At 40.0% G+C, this 14271-nt stretch overlaps 1 protein-coding gene across 2 annotated transcripts in view; it reads left to right on the top strand.

Moving 5' to 3' along the window:
• Positions 1 to 5019: 5019 nt before the first annotated feature.
• Positions 5020 to 14271, top strand: part of commd10 (COMM domain containing 10) — a 58065-nt gene continuing 48813 nt past the window's right edge. Inside the window, exons 1-4 of one of the 2 annotated variants that reach the window (XM_053625001.1) lie at positions 5020 to 5392; positions 5745 to 5835; positions 12684 to 12794; positions 13634 to 13789. In XM_053625001.1, the coding sequence (XP_053480976.1) occupies positions 5364 to 5392; positions 5745 to 5835; positions 12684 to 12794; positions 13634 to 13789 (387 nt within the window). In that variant the 5' untranslated portion in view covers positions 5020 to 5363. The other variant, XM_053625000.1, reaches the window with a different exon arrangement.

Raw genomic sequence — 14271 nt, 5'->3', positions numbered from 1 at the left:
CATCCACCTGCACGACGAGGGCAGCCATAGTGCGCCAGAACGCCCACCAGTTATTAGTGGAGAGGAGAGAGATGTAGCCAATTCAGAGATGGGGATTATTAGGGGCAATGATAGAGAAGGGCCAATGGGGGAAATTCACCAGGACACCGGGGTTATAACCCTTCTCTTTTAATATAAGTATCCTGGGATTTTTAATGACCACTGAAAGTCAGGATCTCGGTTTAACGTCTCATCCGAAAGACGGTGCTGTTTTTACAGTATAGTCTCCCTGTCAGTAAACTGGGGCATTAGGCCCCACACAGACCTCACTAATACCACTTCCAGCAGCAACCTTAGTTTTCCTCAGGAGGTCTTCCATCCAGGTACTGGCCAGGCTCAACCCTGGTCATCATTGGTAAACCAGGTGAAAACTGCAGGGAGATATGACCCTGGGGTACAGTGAGGGAAAAAAGTATTTGATCCCCTGCTGATTTTGTACGTTTGCCCACTGACAAAGAAATGATCATTCTATAATTTTGATGGTAGATTTATTTGAACAGTGAGAGACAGAATAACAACAAAAAAAATCCAGAAAAACACATGTCAAAAATGTTATTAATTGATTTGCATTTTAATGAGGGAAATATGTATTTGACCCCTCTGCAAAACATGACTTAGTACTTGGTGACAAAACCCTTGTTGGCAATCACAGAGGTCAGACGTTTCTTGTAGTTGGCCACCAGGTTTGCACACATCTCAGGAGGGATTTTGTCCCACTCCTCTTTGCAGATCTTCTCCAAGTCATTAAGGTTTCAAGGCTGACGTTTGGCAACTCGAACCTTCAGCTCCCTCCACAGATTTTGTATGGGATTAAGGTCTGGAGACTGGCTAGGCCACTCCAGGACCTTAATGTGCTTCTTCTTGAGCCACTCCTTTGTTGCCTTGGCCGTGTGTTTTGGGTCATTGTCATGCTGGAATACCCATCCACGACCCATTTTCATTGCCCTGGCTGAGGGAAGGAGGCTCTCACCCAAGATTTGACGGTACATGGCCCCGTCCATCGTCCCTTTGATGCGGTGAAGTTGTCCTGTCCCCTTAGCAGAAAAACACCCCCAAAGCATAATGTTTCCACCTCCATGTTTGACGGTGGGGATGGTGTTCTTGGGGTCATAGGCAGCATTCCTCCTGCTCCAAACACGGCGAGTTGAGTTGATGCCAACGAGCTCCATTTTGGTCTCATCTGACCACAACACTTTCACCCAATTGTCCTCTGAATCATTCAGATGTTCATTGGCAAACTTCAGACGGGCATGTATATGTGCTTTCTTGAGCAGGGGGACCTTGCGGGCGCTGCAGGCGTAGTGTGTTACCAATTGTTTTCTTGGTGACTATGGTCCCAGCTGCCTTGAGATCATTGACAAGATCCTCCCGTGTAGTTCTGGGCTGATTCCTCACTGTTCTCATGATCATTGCATCTCTACGAGGTGAGATCTTGCATGGAGCCCCAGGCCGAGGGAGATTGACAGTTCTTTTGTGTTTCTTCCATTTGCGAATAATCGCACCAACTGTTGTCACCTTCTCACCAAGCTGCTTGGCAATGGTCTTGTAGCCCATTCCAGACTTGTGTAGGTCTACAATCTTGTCCCTGACATCCTTGGAGAGCTCTTTGGCCTTGGCCATGGTGGAGAGTTTGGAATCTGATTGATTGATTGCTTCTGTGGACAGGTGTCTTTTATACAGGTAACAAGCTGAGATTAGGAACACTCCCTTTAAGAGTGTGCTCCTAATCTCAGCTCGTTACCTGTATAAAAGACACCTGGGAGCCAGAAATCTTTCTGATTGAGAGGGGGTCAAATACTTATTTCCCTCATTAAAATGCAAATCAATTTATAACATTTTTGGCATGCGTTTTTCTGGATTTTCTTGTTGTTATTCTGTCTCTCACTGTTCAAATAAATCTACCATTAAAATTATAGACTGATAATTTCTTTGTCAGTGGGCAAACGTACAAAATCAGCAGGGGATCAAATACTTTTTTCCCTCACTGTATCTGCTTGCCTTCTTGCTCTCACTGGGCCTGCTTATTTTGATGTGTGTCGCTGAGCTCTCCTCCTCGTCCTGACGCCAGCTACACGAAGGCAGCGTGAACAGGGAGAAGAAATGGTGAAACAACCCTGCATTACTTTCAGTGACTTTATTCATTTAATTCATTTCATCGAAACCCTAGTGATGTGTAAAAGATTAAAAAAAGTCAATATATTGTTCATCCCTAATCACTACAGTACAGCCATTCACATACCAAGAACTTAAAAAATAAATAAATTGGTAATTACAGCTACCATTTCTACTGAGAATGATGTACATGACATACATGTAAGAGGGTGCAAATATTTTAGTAATAGGATTTCCTTTTATGATGCTCTGCCCGGTGAATTATTGAAAGAAACATGCACTGGTAGATGTTGTAGCACTAAGACAGAGAATCCCTTTGGGTCTTACTAATCTAAGTAATAAAAAAAAATTATACTTAGAATTTAACTACAGTACTAAAACACGCAATAGTTCAAGATGTAGTCTATGCAAATGCATTACCCTCTAAAATCTCTACAGAAGGAGCAATTTTGTCACCTATCACTTTCCATAAAGCACTGTAGGAGTTATATAAGTTATATAAGCCATAAGTACACTATATGGCCTAAAGTATGGGGACACCTGACCATCACCCTCATAAGTGCTTGTTGAAAATACCATTCCAAACCCATGGGCATTAATATGGATTTGGTGCCACATTTACTGCTATAAAAGCCTCAACTCTTTTGGGAATGCTTTTCACTAGATTTTGGAGCATGGTTGTAAGGATTTGTTCATTCAGCCACCACAAGAGCATTAGTAAAGATGAGGTGAGTAGACCTGGTACGCAGTCTGCATTTCAATTCATCCCAGTGTCATGAACATGTTTGGGCTCCTTAATTCCACTCAAGGGAAATCTTAATACTACAGCATACAAAGCCATGGTAGACAATTATGCCCTTCAAACTTTGTGGCAACAGTTTGGAGAAGACACGCTTGCAGTAGGAGTGTGATGGTCAGCTGTCCACAAACGTTTGGCAATATAGTGTATCTCCTGCAAGAGATGCAGCCAGGGCCTTTTCAATATAATATTCATGACTACCCCCTTCATGAATGGTGGCAAAATTTAAATGCAAAAACTTTCAGCAGTTTATGCAAAAACTTTTAAAGTTTATTTAGCAGTGAAGCTGACACCATATTATTGGTAATTAGAAATTTAATTAATTTTAATTCTTATATTTTTATTTCAGCTCAAACAAACAATCTCCGGTTTCATTTCTACTGAACATTCTTGCTGAACATTCCTGCTGCACATTTCTAGTGAACATTTCTACTGAACATTTCTGCTGAACATTTTTTTCTGCTGAAATTTAATTCATTTTAGGTTATTTATTTTTTTTTACTACTATGAAGAACGGTGATTTCTTCTGTTTTTGTGTATCTCATACTAAATTGTTTTAGATCTTCAAACGAAACACATTATAAAACAAATGCAAACTGAGTAAACACAGTACAGTTTTTATTTTTTTTTTTACTGAAGCATAAAAAAAAGTTAACCAACATCTATCACCAATGTGAAAAACGAATTACCCCCTTAAACATAAAAACTGGATGTGCCACCTTTAACTGCAACCGAATGCTTCCAATAACTGGAGATAAGTCGTTCACTTACTTCTAGGACTAGTATTTACTCCTACGCTTTGGATCATTGTCTTGCTGCATAATCCAGTTGCGTTTGAGTTTCAACTTACAGACTGAAGACCGGATATTCTCCTATAGGATTTTCGGGTAGAGAGCAGAGTTCATATTTCCCTAAAAGTTAACCAGGCCCTGAAGCATCAAAGCATCCCCACACCATCACACTTCCACCACCATGCTTGACCGTAGGTATGATATTCGTTTTGTGGAATTCTGTGTATATGTAATGGGACTTCTGTCTTCCAAACAGTTCCAATACCAAAACATCAGTCACCAGAACATTCTCCCAAAAGGTTTGAGGATCATCAAGGTCTGTTTTGGTAAAATTCAGATGAGTCTTAATGGTCTTCTGGGTTAGCAGTGGTTTTCACCTTGCTACACTTCCATGGATGCCATTTTTGCTCAGTGTCTTTCTGATAGTGGAGTCATGAACAGTAACCTTTATTGATGCAAGAGAGGCCTGTAGTTCCTCTGATGTTGTTCTTGGCTCTTTTGTTACTTGCTGGATGAGTAGTTGCTGTGCTCTTGAAGGAGTTTTTTTTGATAGGTCGTCCACTTCTGGGAAGGTTCACTACTGTGCCGAGTTTTTCCATTTGGAGATAATGGCTCTCACTGTGGTTCTTTGGAGTACCAGAGCCTTTGAAATAACTTTGTAACCTTTCCCAGACTGATGTATTTCAGCCAACTTCTTCCTCACCATTTCTAAAATCTCTTTCAACTTTGGCATCGTGTGTTACTGGATAAGGCCTTTTAACCAACTTCATGCTGTTGAAAAAGTTCTATTTAAGTGATGATTTGATTGAACAGAATTTGCAGTAATCAGGCCTGGTTGTGCCTAGTCCAGCTGAACCCCAATATGAATGCAGTTTCATAGATTTGGGGAATTAGTAATTATGGGTGCAAATACATTTTCACACAGGCCCAGTTGGTATTGGATAACATTTTTGCTTCAATGAATAACATAATTTAAAAACTACATTATGTGTTTGCTCAGGTTGCCTTTGTTTTATGTTTAATCTGAGATTTTGTCTTCATTTTCGAAAACAATTAGTAGGAGATATACACAATATATATATATATATATATATATATATATATATATATATATATATATATATATATATTGTGTATATCTCCTACTAATTGTTTTCGAATATATATATATAGAGAGAGAGAGAGAGAGAGATACAGCACAGATAATTTAATAAAGTTGTGCAGGAAAGTGTATATAATATTGGGGCAGAAGGTAAACCAAGGAACTTTCCTAATCTTTCAGTAAGTATTAGCTGTGTAAACATGCAAATATACAGTATTAATGTCTTTAACATACTAACTGAGACACTCGGATTTAAGTGTTTCGCTCATCTATCCGGCACTGATGTCATGTGACTGATTGACACGTGACCGTTAAACAGGAAGTAAATACATCCACTGCAAGGTCGAATTCCAAATGGCTCCTTTGTTCCTCTATAAGTGCACTACATAGCGTATGAAATAACGGCTTTTTATGCAGTGCACTATATATCCAAAGGAGCGGCATTTGGGATTTAACCTGTGGTTCCCAGTTAGCTAGATGAAAGACTGAACGTTAATATAAACATTAATGAGACACTAGCATGGCTTTAATAGTGAAAGAAACACAGAGGTAAGTGAGATTAGATTTTTTAAATATTGGAAGTGCTGTTATTGTGTAGTTGTCCTGTTGCATGTCCTATAGGGATCTAGCTAACTGAATTGGATGTTAATTGCTCTTTGCTGTTGGAGTCTAATCGAGCTGTAAACACAACCAAAAGCTCAAACGCTAGAATTAAATGAACCAGACGGTAATAACAGGACTGTAGTTTCTCCATTATAATAAAAACAGTATATGAATGTATGCAAAGTGCAATAAGGTTATAAAAATATCACTTTTTTAAAGCTATGGTCAAGAATGTAAAAACTGGACTAGAGTTCAGGGGTTGTTTTGGGTCGGTTCTTTACCTAATTTCTCTCTACAGCATCAGAGACGCAGTAACTTTCATCAACTCTATAGAGGTCAACAAACTGTCCAGACTTCTCTCTCGCATTCTTCAGAAACTTCATCTTAAGGTATGAACTTAGTGTTTCCTCTAAACACAGCTCTGTTGTGCATTAGATTTCAAGGGAAGCTCCACCTTGAGGCACATTAAACACGTTTCTCTTAATGTGTTTAGTGATTCTGGTGCTAATTTGTTGGCTAGTGCTGTGTTTTCGTTACTTCCGGGAGAAGTTAGCGGTTGTCTCCCGCGCTGACGTCAAAGGGGGACGTTTCTGGCACTGTTGCAATGAAGTTGTAAGTTAGTTTTATAATCCTTTTTTATGGTAGACATTGTCATACATGTCAATCACCTCACACCTCCAGGGTTGAGGGTTCGATTCCCGTCACGGCCCTGTGTGTGCGGAGTTCGCATGTTCTCCGGGTTTCCTCTGGGTACTCCGGTTTCATCCCCCAGTCCAAAGACATGCATGCTAGGCTAATTGGCATGTCCAAATTGTCTGTAGTGTGTGAATGTGTATGTGATTGTGCCCTGTGATGGATTGGCACTAGAGCTGCACGATATGGCCAAAATGTATATCACGGTATATTTATTATTTCAGTTGATACGATATAATTCCGATATCGATATGAACAATATAAATCCTCAGAAAAACTGCCAAGGATGCCCACAACGGATGTCTGTACCTTCAAACTTCTGTAAAATGAATTTGCCAAGTCTATGAAACCTCCTCATATAAAACTATATAATAATTTAGAAATAAAAACGGCACAAATAAATTAATGTTCAACTTTTATTTGGATTTAACCTTCATACAAACAAGAAATGTGAAATCACTGGCAAATAAACATAAAACTCTCACCTTTTGTCAATATTAATATCTTTAACTTTTAAACTACAGCATAGGCTGATTATTTTATTCTTATAGATTGAAATAAAAGTGCTTCAGCCAGGATAAAAAAAAATATGAAAAATGCTCAGAGTTGCTGAAGAAAACAGAAAAAGTGTGAGCAATAACAAGAACACATGTTGTTGGGGATTGATGACACCCTATGACAGGCTCTAGAGGTTTCTGGCAAGAAATACAAGCTGGTCTACATTATCTGGCTTCAAAGATGCCCTTTTACATGTGACAATGTTTCCACCTGTACTAAAAACCCTCTCAGAGGGGGAGCTTATGGCTTGAATACATAAGTAATGTTTTGCCAGTTGGCTTACTCCGGGGAAGTTCTTATGAAAGACTTTCCACCAATCCAGAGGATTTGAGTCATTGTCAGCATCTGGAGACAGAAGGTAGTTGCTGGGCTCCCTCTCAACTGCCTGCTGTACACTCAAGCCTTCTGTGTTGGTAGTAGTGGACCTGTTTGAAAAAAAACTAGCCAGAGACCGCTTTGTTTTCTTGGCTGGTGTCACTGCTGCAGCAGCATCTCCCATGGCTTCTTCTCTGGACTCCTCTTCCCTTACCACAACAACTCTCTCTCCCTTCAGCATCTCCAACACAGCTTTCTCTTTGATGTATTCTCTCTTCTCCTCCTGAGTGTACTGAAGCTTGAATCTTGGGTCAACGAGGCATGCCATGTCAAGTAGATCATCCATGGCTGGGTCATCATACTTTTCATTCAGGTATCCCATCACTGTTGTCTTTATGGTCCTGGTGAGGTCTGTGTCATCCTCTGCTTCCTTCAAGATGGAGGTGTTGAAGAGATGCATCACTGGTTTTAGGAATGACACACTGACATAGGACTCACCAGACAAGGCATCGGTGAATTAGTGGAGCGGGCTTAGAGCTGCATCTATAGACTCTAAAACGTCCACATCTTGCCAAGTAGGAACCAGCGACCTGGTCTTCTTGTCTTTTGAGAGGACCTCTGTGATGGCCCTTTTCTCCTCCAGAACCCGCTTCACCATTTGTTGACGGGAAACCCATCTTGTTGGTGTTTCACTGATGAGCTTGTGCTTTGGCAAGTGATACTCCTCCTGAGCAGCTGCAAGGTCCCGTTTCTTCTTCCAGGAGTAGAAGGCAGCCACCACCTTTTTACAGACCCCAACTGCTCTGTCCACTCGCTTGTCTTGGTGAACTTTCTCTGTAGACACAGAGGGGAAAAAAAATATTGCAATATATAGTTCTCATTTGTATTTTACCTACAAAATTTGATTTATTTATATTATTCTTACAGCAAAATCACAATTCTTCTGCTTATGTACATTTTGTTTTTTTTATTTCACACCTGACTTGGCAAAGTAAACATCTGTTTCCATGCCAGTAAAACACCTTTGAATTTAATTGATAGAACTGCTGTATGTACAGTAGCAAGAAAAAGTATGTGAACCTTTTGGAATTTCATGGTTTTCTGAATAAATTTGTCATAAAATGTGATCTGATCTTCATCTAAGTCAATGGTATTGACTAATAATAACACAAAAAAATTCTGTTCTTTCATGTCTTTATTGAGAACAACCAAAAAAAAAACCCTCATAGTGCTTGTGGAAAAAGTATGTGAACCCTTGAGTTAATGACCTCAAAAAAGCTCATTGGAGTCAGGTTTTAGTATACCTGGAGTCTCGTTTAGAAAATGAGTTTGGCGGTGTGGACTACAGCTACTTTGACTGATGAAAACCCCTCAAATTTTTGGAGTTTGCTCTGCACAAGGAGCACACACTTATGTGAGCCATGCCTCGCCAAAAAGAGCTTTCAGAGGATCTACGATCAAGAATTGTTGATTTACGTATAGCTGGCAAGGGTTACGAAGTGATTTCAAAGACTTTAGAAATTCACCAGTCTACAGTCTAACAGGCAAACATTCTATAAATGGAGACACTTTGGGATTGTTGCTACTCTACCAAGAAGTGGGCGCCAGTCAAAATGACACCAAGAGCACAACGAAGACTCATCAATGAGGTAAAGAAACAACCCCGAATGACAGCCAAAGATTTGAAGGCATCATTGGAACTGGCTAACATCTCTGTATATGAGTCTACAATACTTAAAACATTGAACAAGCAGGGTATCTACGGCAGGATACCACGAAGGAAGCTACTGCTTACTAAAAAGAACATTGCTGCACGCCTGAAGTTTGCAAAAGAGCACATTGACACTCCGCAGCGGTATTGGTAAAATGTTTTGTGGACTGATGAAACTAAGATTGAACTATTTGGGAAAAACCACACAGCACTACATCTGGCATAGAAAGGGCACAGCATATCATCATGAATACATCATCCCAACCGGAGAGTATGGTGGAGGAAACATCATGATTTGGGCCTGCTTTGCTGCATCAGGGCCTGGGCAGCTTGCAATTATTGACGGGAAGATGAATTCCCAAGTATATCAGACAATTCTTCAGGATAATGTGAGAATGTCTGTACGTCAGCTGAAAAGTTGGGTGATGCAACAGGACAACGACCCAAAACACCGGAGCAAGTCCACAACAGAATGGCTTCAGAAAAACAAAATCCGCCTTTTGGAGTGGCCAAGTCAGAGCCCAGACCTCAACCACATAGAGATGCTATGGAATGACTTGAAGAGAGCCATACACGTGAGATGTCCAAAGAATATGACATAGCTAAAGCGGTTCTGCCAGGAAGAATGGGCTAAAATTCCTCCTGAATGATGTGCAGGTCTGATCCACAGCTACAGGAAGCAACTGGTTGAGGTTATTGCTGCCAAGGGGGGGGTCAACCAGTTATTAATTCTAAGGGTTCACTTACTTTTTCCACTGCCATTTTGAATTTTGAATGAGTGTGTTCAATAAAGACATGAGGGATCAGAATTTATTTTGTGTTATTATTTTAGGCACATTATATTTGTCAATACCCGTGACTTAGATGAAGATCAGATCACATTTTATGACAAATTTATGCAGAAAACCATGAAATTCCAAAAGGTTCACATACTTTTTCTTGTCACTGTATAAATCCATACAAATATGTATGTCTTGAGTAAAGAATAAATGAATAGCCTATTCAGTCGCTTAAATTGGGGGAATGAAATCACCTAATCAAATGTTTTATTTATCAAATCAAATGCACATTATAACACATGCTCAATGAAATTCTTAGGACATGGCATGCAACAACCACATAGCAAGCATAAAATTGTGTGAATATAAACATACTATAAACAAATATAAAGAATATAAAAATAGCTATCAAAAACATACAAGCACTGATAAGCTACGTTTAGGTTGGGCCTATTTTGTGTTAAGCATATCGCCTATTTGTTACTGCAATGATTGTAGTAATATATCCTCATATTATGAGCAAAATAACTTAACATAATACTCAAATGTATATTAACTGTGTATAACTTACCAATAGCAGAGTTCAGTCGGTGCCTGAAGCATTGTAGCCTTGTCCATCTGTTCAACTCCGCGGCTTTGATGTTATTGCTAGCTGTGGTGATGCAGACCTGGCAGTCCTCGCTGAGTCCCCAGGAGGTGAGCGCTTCCGTAAGTCCGGCTGTAATTGCTTCGCCCATGTGATCCTCGGGAAAGTAAACCATCTGGAGGCATAAGCTGACAAGCTTCCAATCTTGATCAATAAATTGGAATGTCAGGCTCAAGTATGGTTCCGAGGTTCGGCTTGACCACAGGTCAGCTGTGATCGCAGAATATGACACTGACTTCAGTTGCTCCTCCACCCTTTCCCTAACGTCACCGTAAAGTGTAGGTATAGCTGTGCGGGAAAAATATTTCCGGCCAGGGAGCTCGTATCTGGGGTCGATGACTGACATCATTTTCCTGAAGCCCACGTTTTCTACTGTACTAAACGGCATCATATCCTTAGCCAAAAAGTTCGTGACAGCCTTAGTAATGTCTTTATATCGTTTAGACTGCTTGTCACAAGGCATGAATGCAGCGATCTGTGTTTGCTGCATGGGTTTCTCTTTTGACACAGTTGGTGATGGGGGGTGGCGGTGATGTTTCAGAGACAGGTTGGCTTAAACCTTTATGATGCCTCATCTTCTGACTCTCAGAATATTCTATCGGGTGGAACTGCTTCAGATGGTGGAACAGATTTGATGTGTTCCTGCTGCTAGTCGGCACCACTCTCCGGCACATTTTGCAGCGCAATGAAACCTGAAGTTTATCAGAGCTTAGACAGCCAAACTACTTCCATACCACTGAATTCACCTTTCCTCTCTTATCAACTATTTCGTCTGCGCCATGAACGTCAGTCAGTGACAAATGTTTTAATGTATGTCGAAATATCAGAAATGTGTTTAAAAATCATATCACCATTATTGAAAAAATTTATATCGCGATATATATTGATATTGAATTATTATCCAGGCCTAATTGGCACCCTGTCCAGGGTGTACCCCGCCTTGTGCCTGATGCTCCCTGGGATAGGCTCCAGGTTCTCCATGACCCTGAAGGATAAGTGGTATTGAAGATGCATGGATGGATTATGCAATATGTGCAAAATGACTTCTTTTTTTTTCATATTTAACACCTCATAAATCATAAGCTGTGACATCATTAATGGATATAAAAATGTGAAAGATCTGATGTACTTTAGTGTGGTGATATAGAGGGGCAAAGCATGAACACTTTTATTTTTATTTATATGCAGATGTGGACCTTCTGTTTTATACATTAAAAACATCTTATACTAGACCCTGGCAATTTCATGCATCTGTCATGAATGGTTCAAAAGTTATTATAACAATAATAATGATGATGATGATGATGATGATTCCTTAGATTTTTATAGCATTTCTTTAGGCACTCAAAGCTCTTTACATTGGGGGGGGGGGGGTTGGAATATCCTCATCCACCACCCGTGTGTAGCATCCACCTGGATTGTTGGTGGTGACGGCAGCCATAGTGCACCACAACGCCCACCACACACCAGCTATTGTAATAACTTATGGAACTTTTTATGTAGCACTTTGTAAAGCCTCTATATCTCAGAAACTAATGCAGATACAAGCCTGAAGTGTTGCATACTATTTATTGGGAATAATGACATTATTTGAGTCTGAGATAAAATCTGAGATGGTCTGGCGGGAGGCCTCCAGGGATATCACATGGATTGACATTTTTACGTTGTTAAACACTTTGTTTGTTTGTTTGTTTGTTTGTTTAAAAAAAAAAAAATCAGTATTAGATTATGTGGAGCATCAGCTGTACAAATGCCTGTGTATTACATGTTACTATAGAAACAGTAACATGTTAGAACAAGCGCATTAATAGTAACCTATCAATCGTGTTACAGCTGGAAATAATGCACACAGTCTGACTGATCAGATTTGAGAAATTTCAAACATAAGTGTTAATGGTCAGGTTTCACTGTTGGGTCCTAAACACCGACGAGCAAGAGCTTCTTTTCTCATTCACCATTCTCCAGTGATGGTAAACATCATATAAATTGTGGTAAGTTACAGCAGAGACTTGGCTCTGCTAGATTGCGAGCTACGAGATGACCAGCAAAATGGCACCGATGGTGGTATTAGCATGAAAGTTGAAGTTTTGGAAACGTATCTGTTTTCATGTAGTTGAATGGCGTTGAATGTAGGGCGGCTGTGGCTCAGGTGGTAGAGTGGGTTGTCCACTAATCGTAGGGTTGGGGTTCGATTCCCGGCCCACATGCCGAAGTGTCCTTGGACAAGACACTGAACCCCAAGTTGCTCCCGATGGCAAGTTAGCAAGTTATTGGTGTGTGTGTGTGTGTGTGTGTGTGTGTGTGTGTGTGTGTGTGAAGGGATGAATGAGACACGGTGTAAAGCGCTTTGGATGAAAGTGCTATATAAGTGCAGACCAGTAAACCATTATTCAAAGTGAAAAGAAAGTAATCATAAAGATTATGATTACTTCAGAGTGGATGATTCTGAACAAATATCATGAAAGCCTGTTAGATTCTTGCATTAGTGCTGCACTCCAGTGTTTAATGACTCAAATGTCTGTTTTTCCATCTCAGGGCGAGCGCTCCTTCAGTGAAGATGAAGAGCAGAAATTACAGAGTGCTTTGGCTTTAGAGAAACAAGCTCTTCACCTGGTGCTAGAGACGTCCTCATTCTTATTAGAACAGGTTGGTGGTATGAGATTAAACTGCATCTGGAGATGCATTTATTTGAGAAGGCTCTCGACCAGTATTGGTCTGAAACCATGGATCACTATTGGATCAGATTTTACATATTTTTCAATACGTTGCACCGATGTATTTCGTGCCATGAACGAGAAGTTATCAACAGAAACTCGCAGAGATTCTTGCTTACTGTGAGGATGTCAGTATCGAATAAGTATCAGTTTTGGGCTAACTTAAAAGCTCTGATCTTGGTGTATTAATCAATAAGAAAAAGTGAGATCTGTGCATCCCATTTTAAATATAGCTGTCTTTTATAACCGTATATCTGGGACATTTACCGTATACTTGCCTAAGTGTTTTCTTGCTTTTGAGCTGTAAAATAATCATGACTTATGCTTACAGACCAATGTGGGATCTTCTTTTACATAGAACTAGTTCTGTTAAAAAACATGTATATTAAATTATTAACTGGACACCAATATATTTTGGTAAAACAGGATCAAAATATATTCCTAATACTTAAAGCAGTTAAAAAAAGTGAATATCTGCCTCACTAGATTTCTTCACCACAATCACATTCTGCATATTCATTTTTAACAACTTGATTCTTGTTGTTCGACAGCTTTCTTATACATTTATGAATCATCTGCTCCATTCATCAGTCTGGACAATTGTTAGTCGTTTTGTATTATTAAGAATGTTGGATAAAATCTTCGAGAGGCGATTCTGAACGTTTAAATGGTAGTTGGTTTGGTATGGTATTTGCTGTGTGCTACTGCTGGCCCTGCTTATGTTGTGTATGAACAACGAGTGAAAGTGTCCTTTGTATCATTTGTGTGTAGGCTGTGCATCACAATATTAAACCAGCATCTCTGAAGCAGCAACTTGAAAACATCCACATTGCCCCAGACAAAGCCGAGGCATTTAGCCAGGCTTGGGCTACAGCTGGCCCAGATGTGGTAGAGAAGATGAGACAGACAATATTTGCCCCCAAGAAGGTGAGTCCTTATATATAAAATATACAGTATCTCACAAAAGTGAGTACACCCCTCACATTTTTGTAAATATTTGATTATATCTTTTCATTTGACAACACTGAAGAAATGACATTTTGCTACAATGTAAAGTAGTGAGTGTACAGCTTGTGTAACAGTGTAAATTTGCTGTCCCCTCAAAATAACTTAACACACAGCCATTAATGTCTAAACCGCTGGCAACAAAAGTGAGTACACCCCCAAGTGAAAATGTCCAAATTGAGCCCAAAGTGTCAATATTTTGTGTGGCCACTATTATTTTCCAGCACTGCCTTAACCCTCTTGGGCATGGAGTTCACCAGAGCTTCACAGGTTGCCACTGGAGTCCTCTTCCACTCTTCCATGACGACATCATGGAGCTGGTGGATGTTAGAGACCTTGCACTCCTCCACCTTCCGTTTGAGGATGCCCCACAGATGCTCAATAGGGTTTAGGTCTGGAGACAT

The sequence above is a fragment of the Ictalurus furcatus genome, chromosome 5 (assembly GCF_023375685.1).
Source record: "Ictalurus furcatus strain D&B chromosome 5, Billie_1.0, whole genome shotgun sequence".
In the NCBI taxonomy this organism is placed as follows: Eukaryota; Metazoa; Chordata; class Actinopteri; order Siluriformes; family Ictaluridae; genus Ictalurus; species Ictalurus furcatus.
The sequence above is the reverse complement of the archived record's forward strand: the minus strand, read 5'-3'. Positions and strand labels throughout refer to the sequence as shown.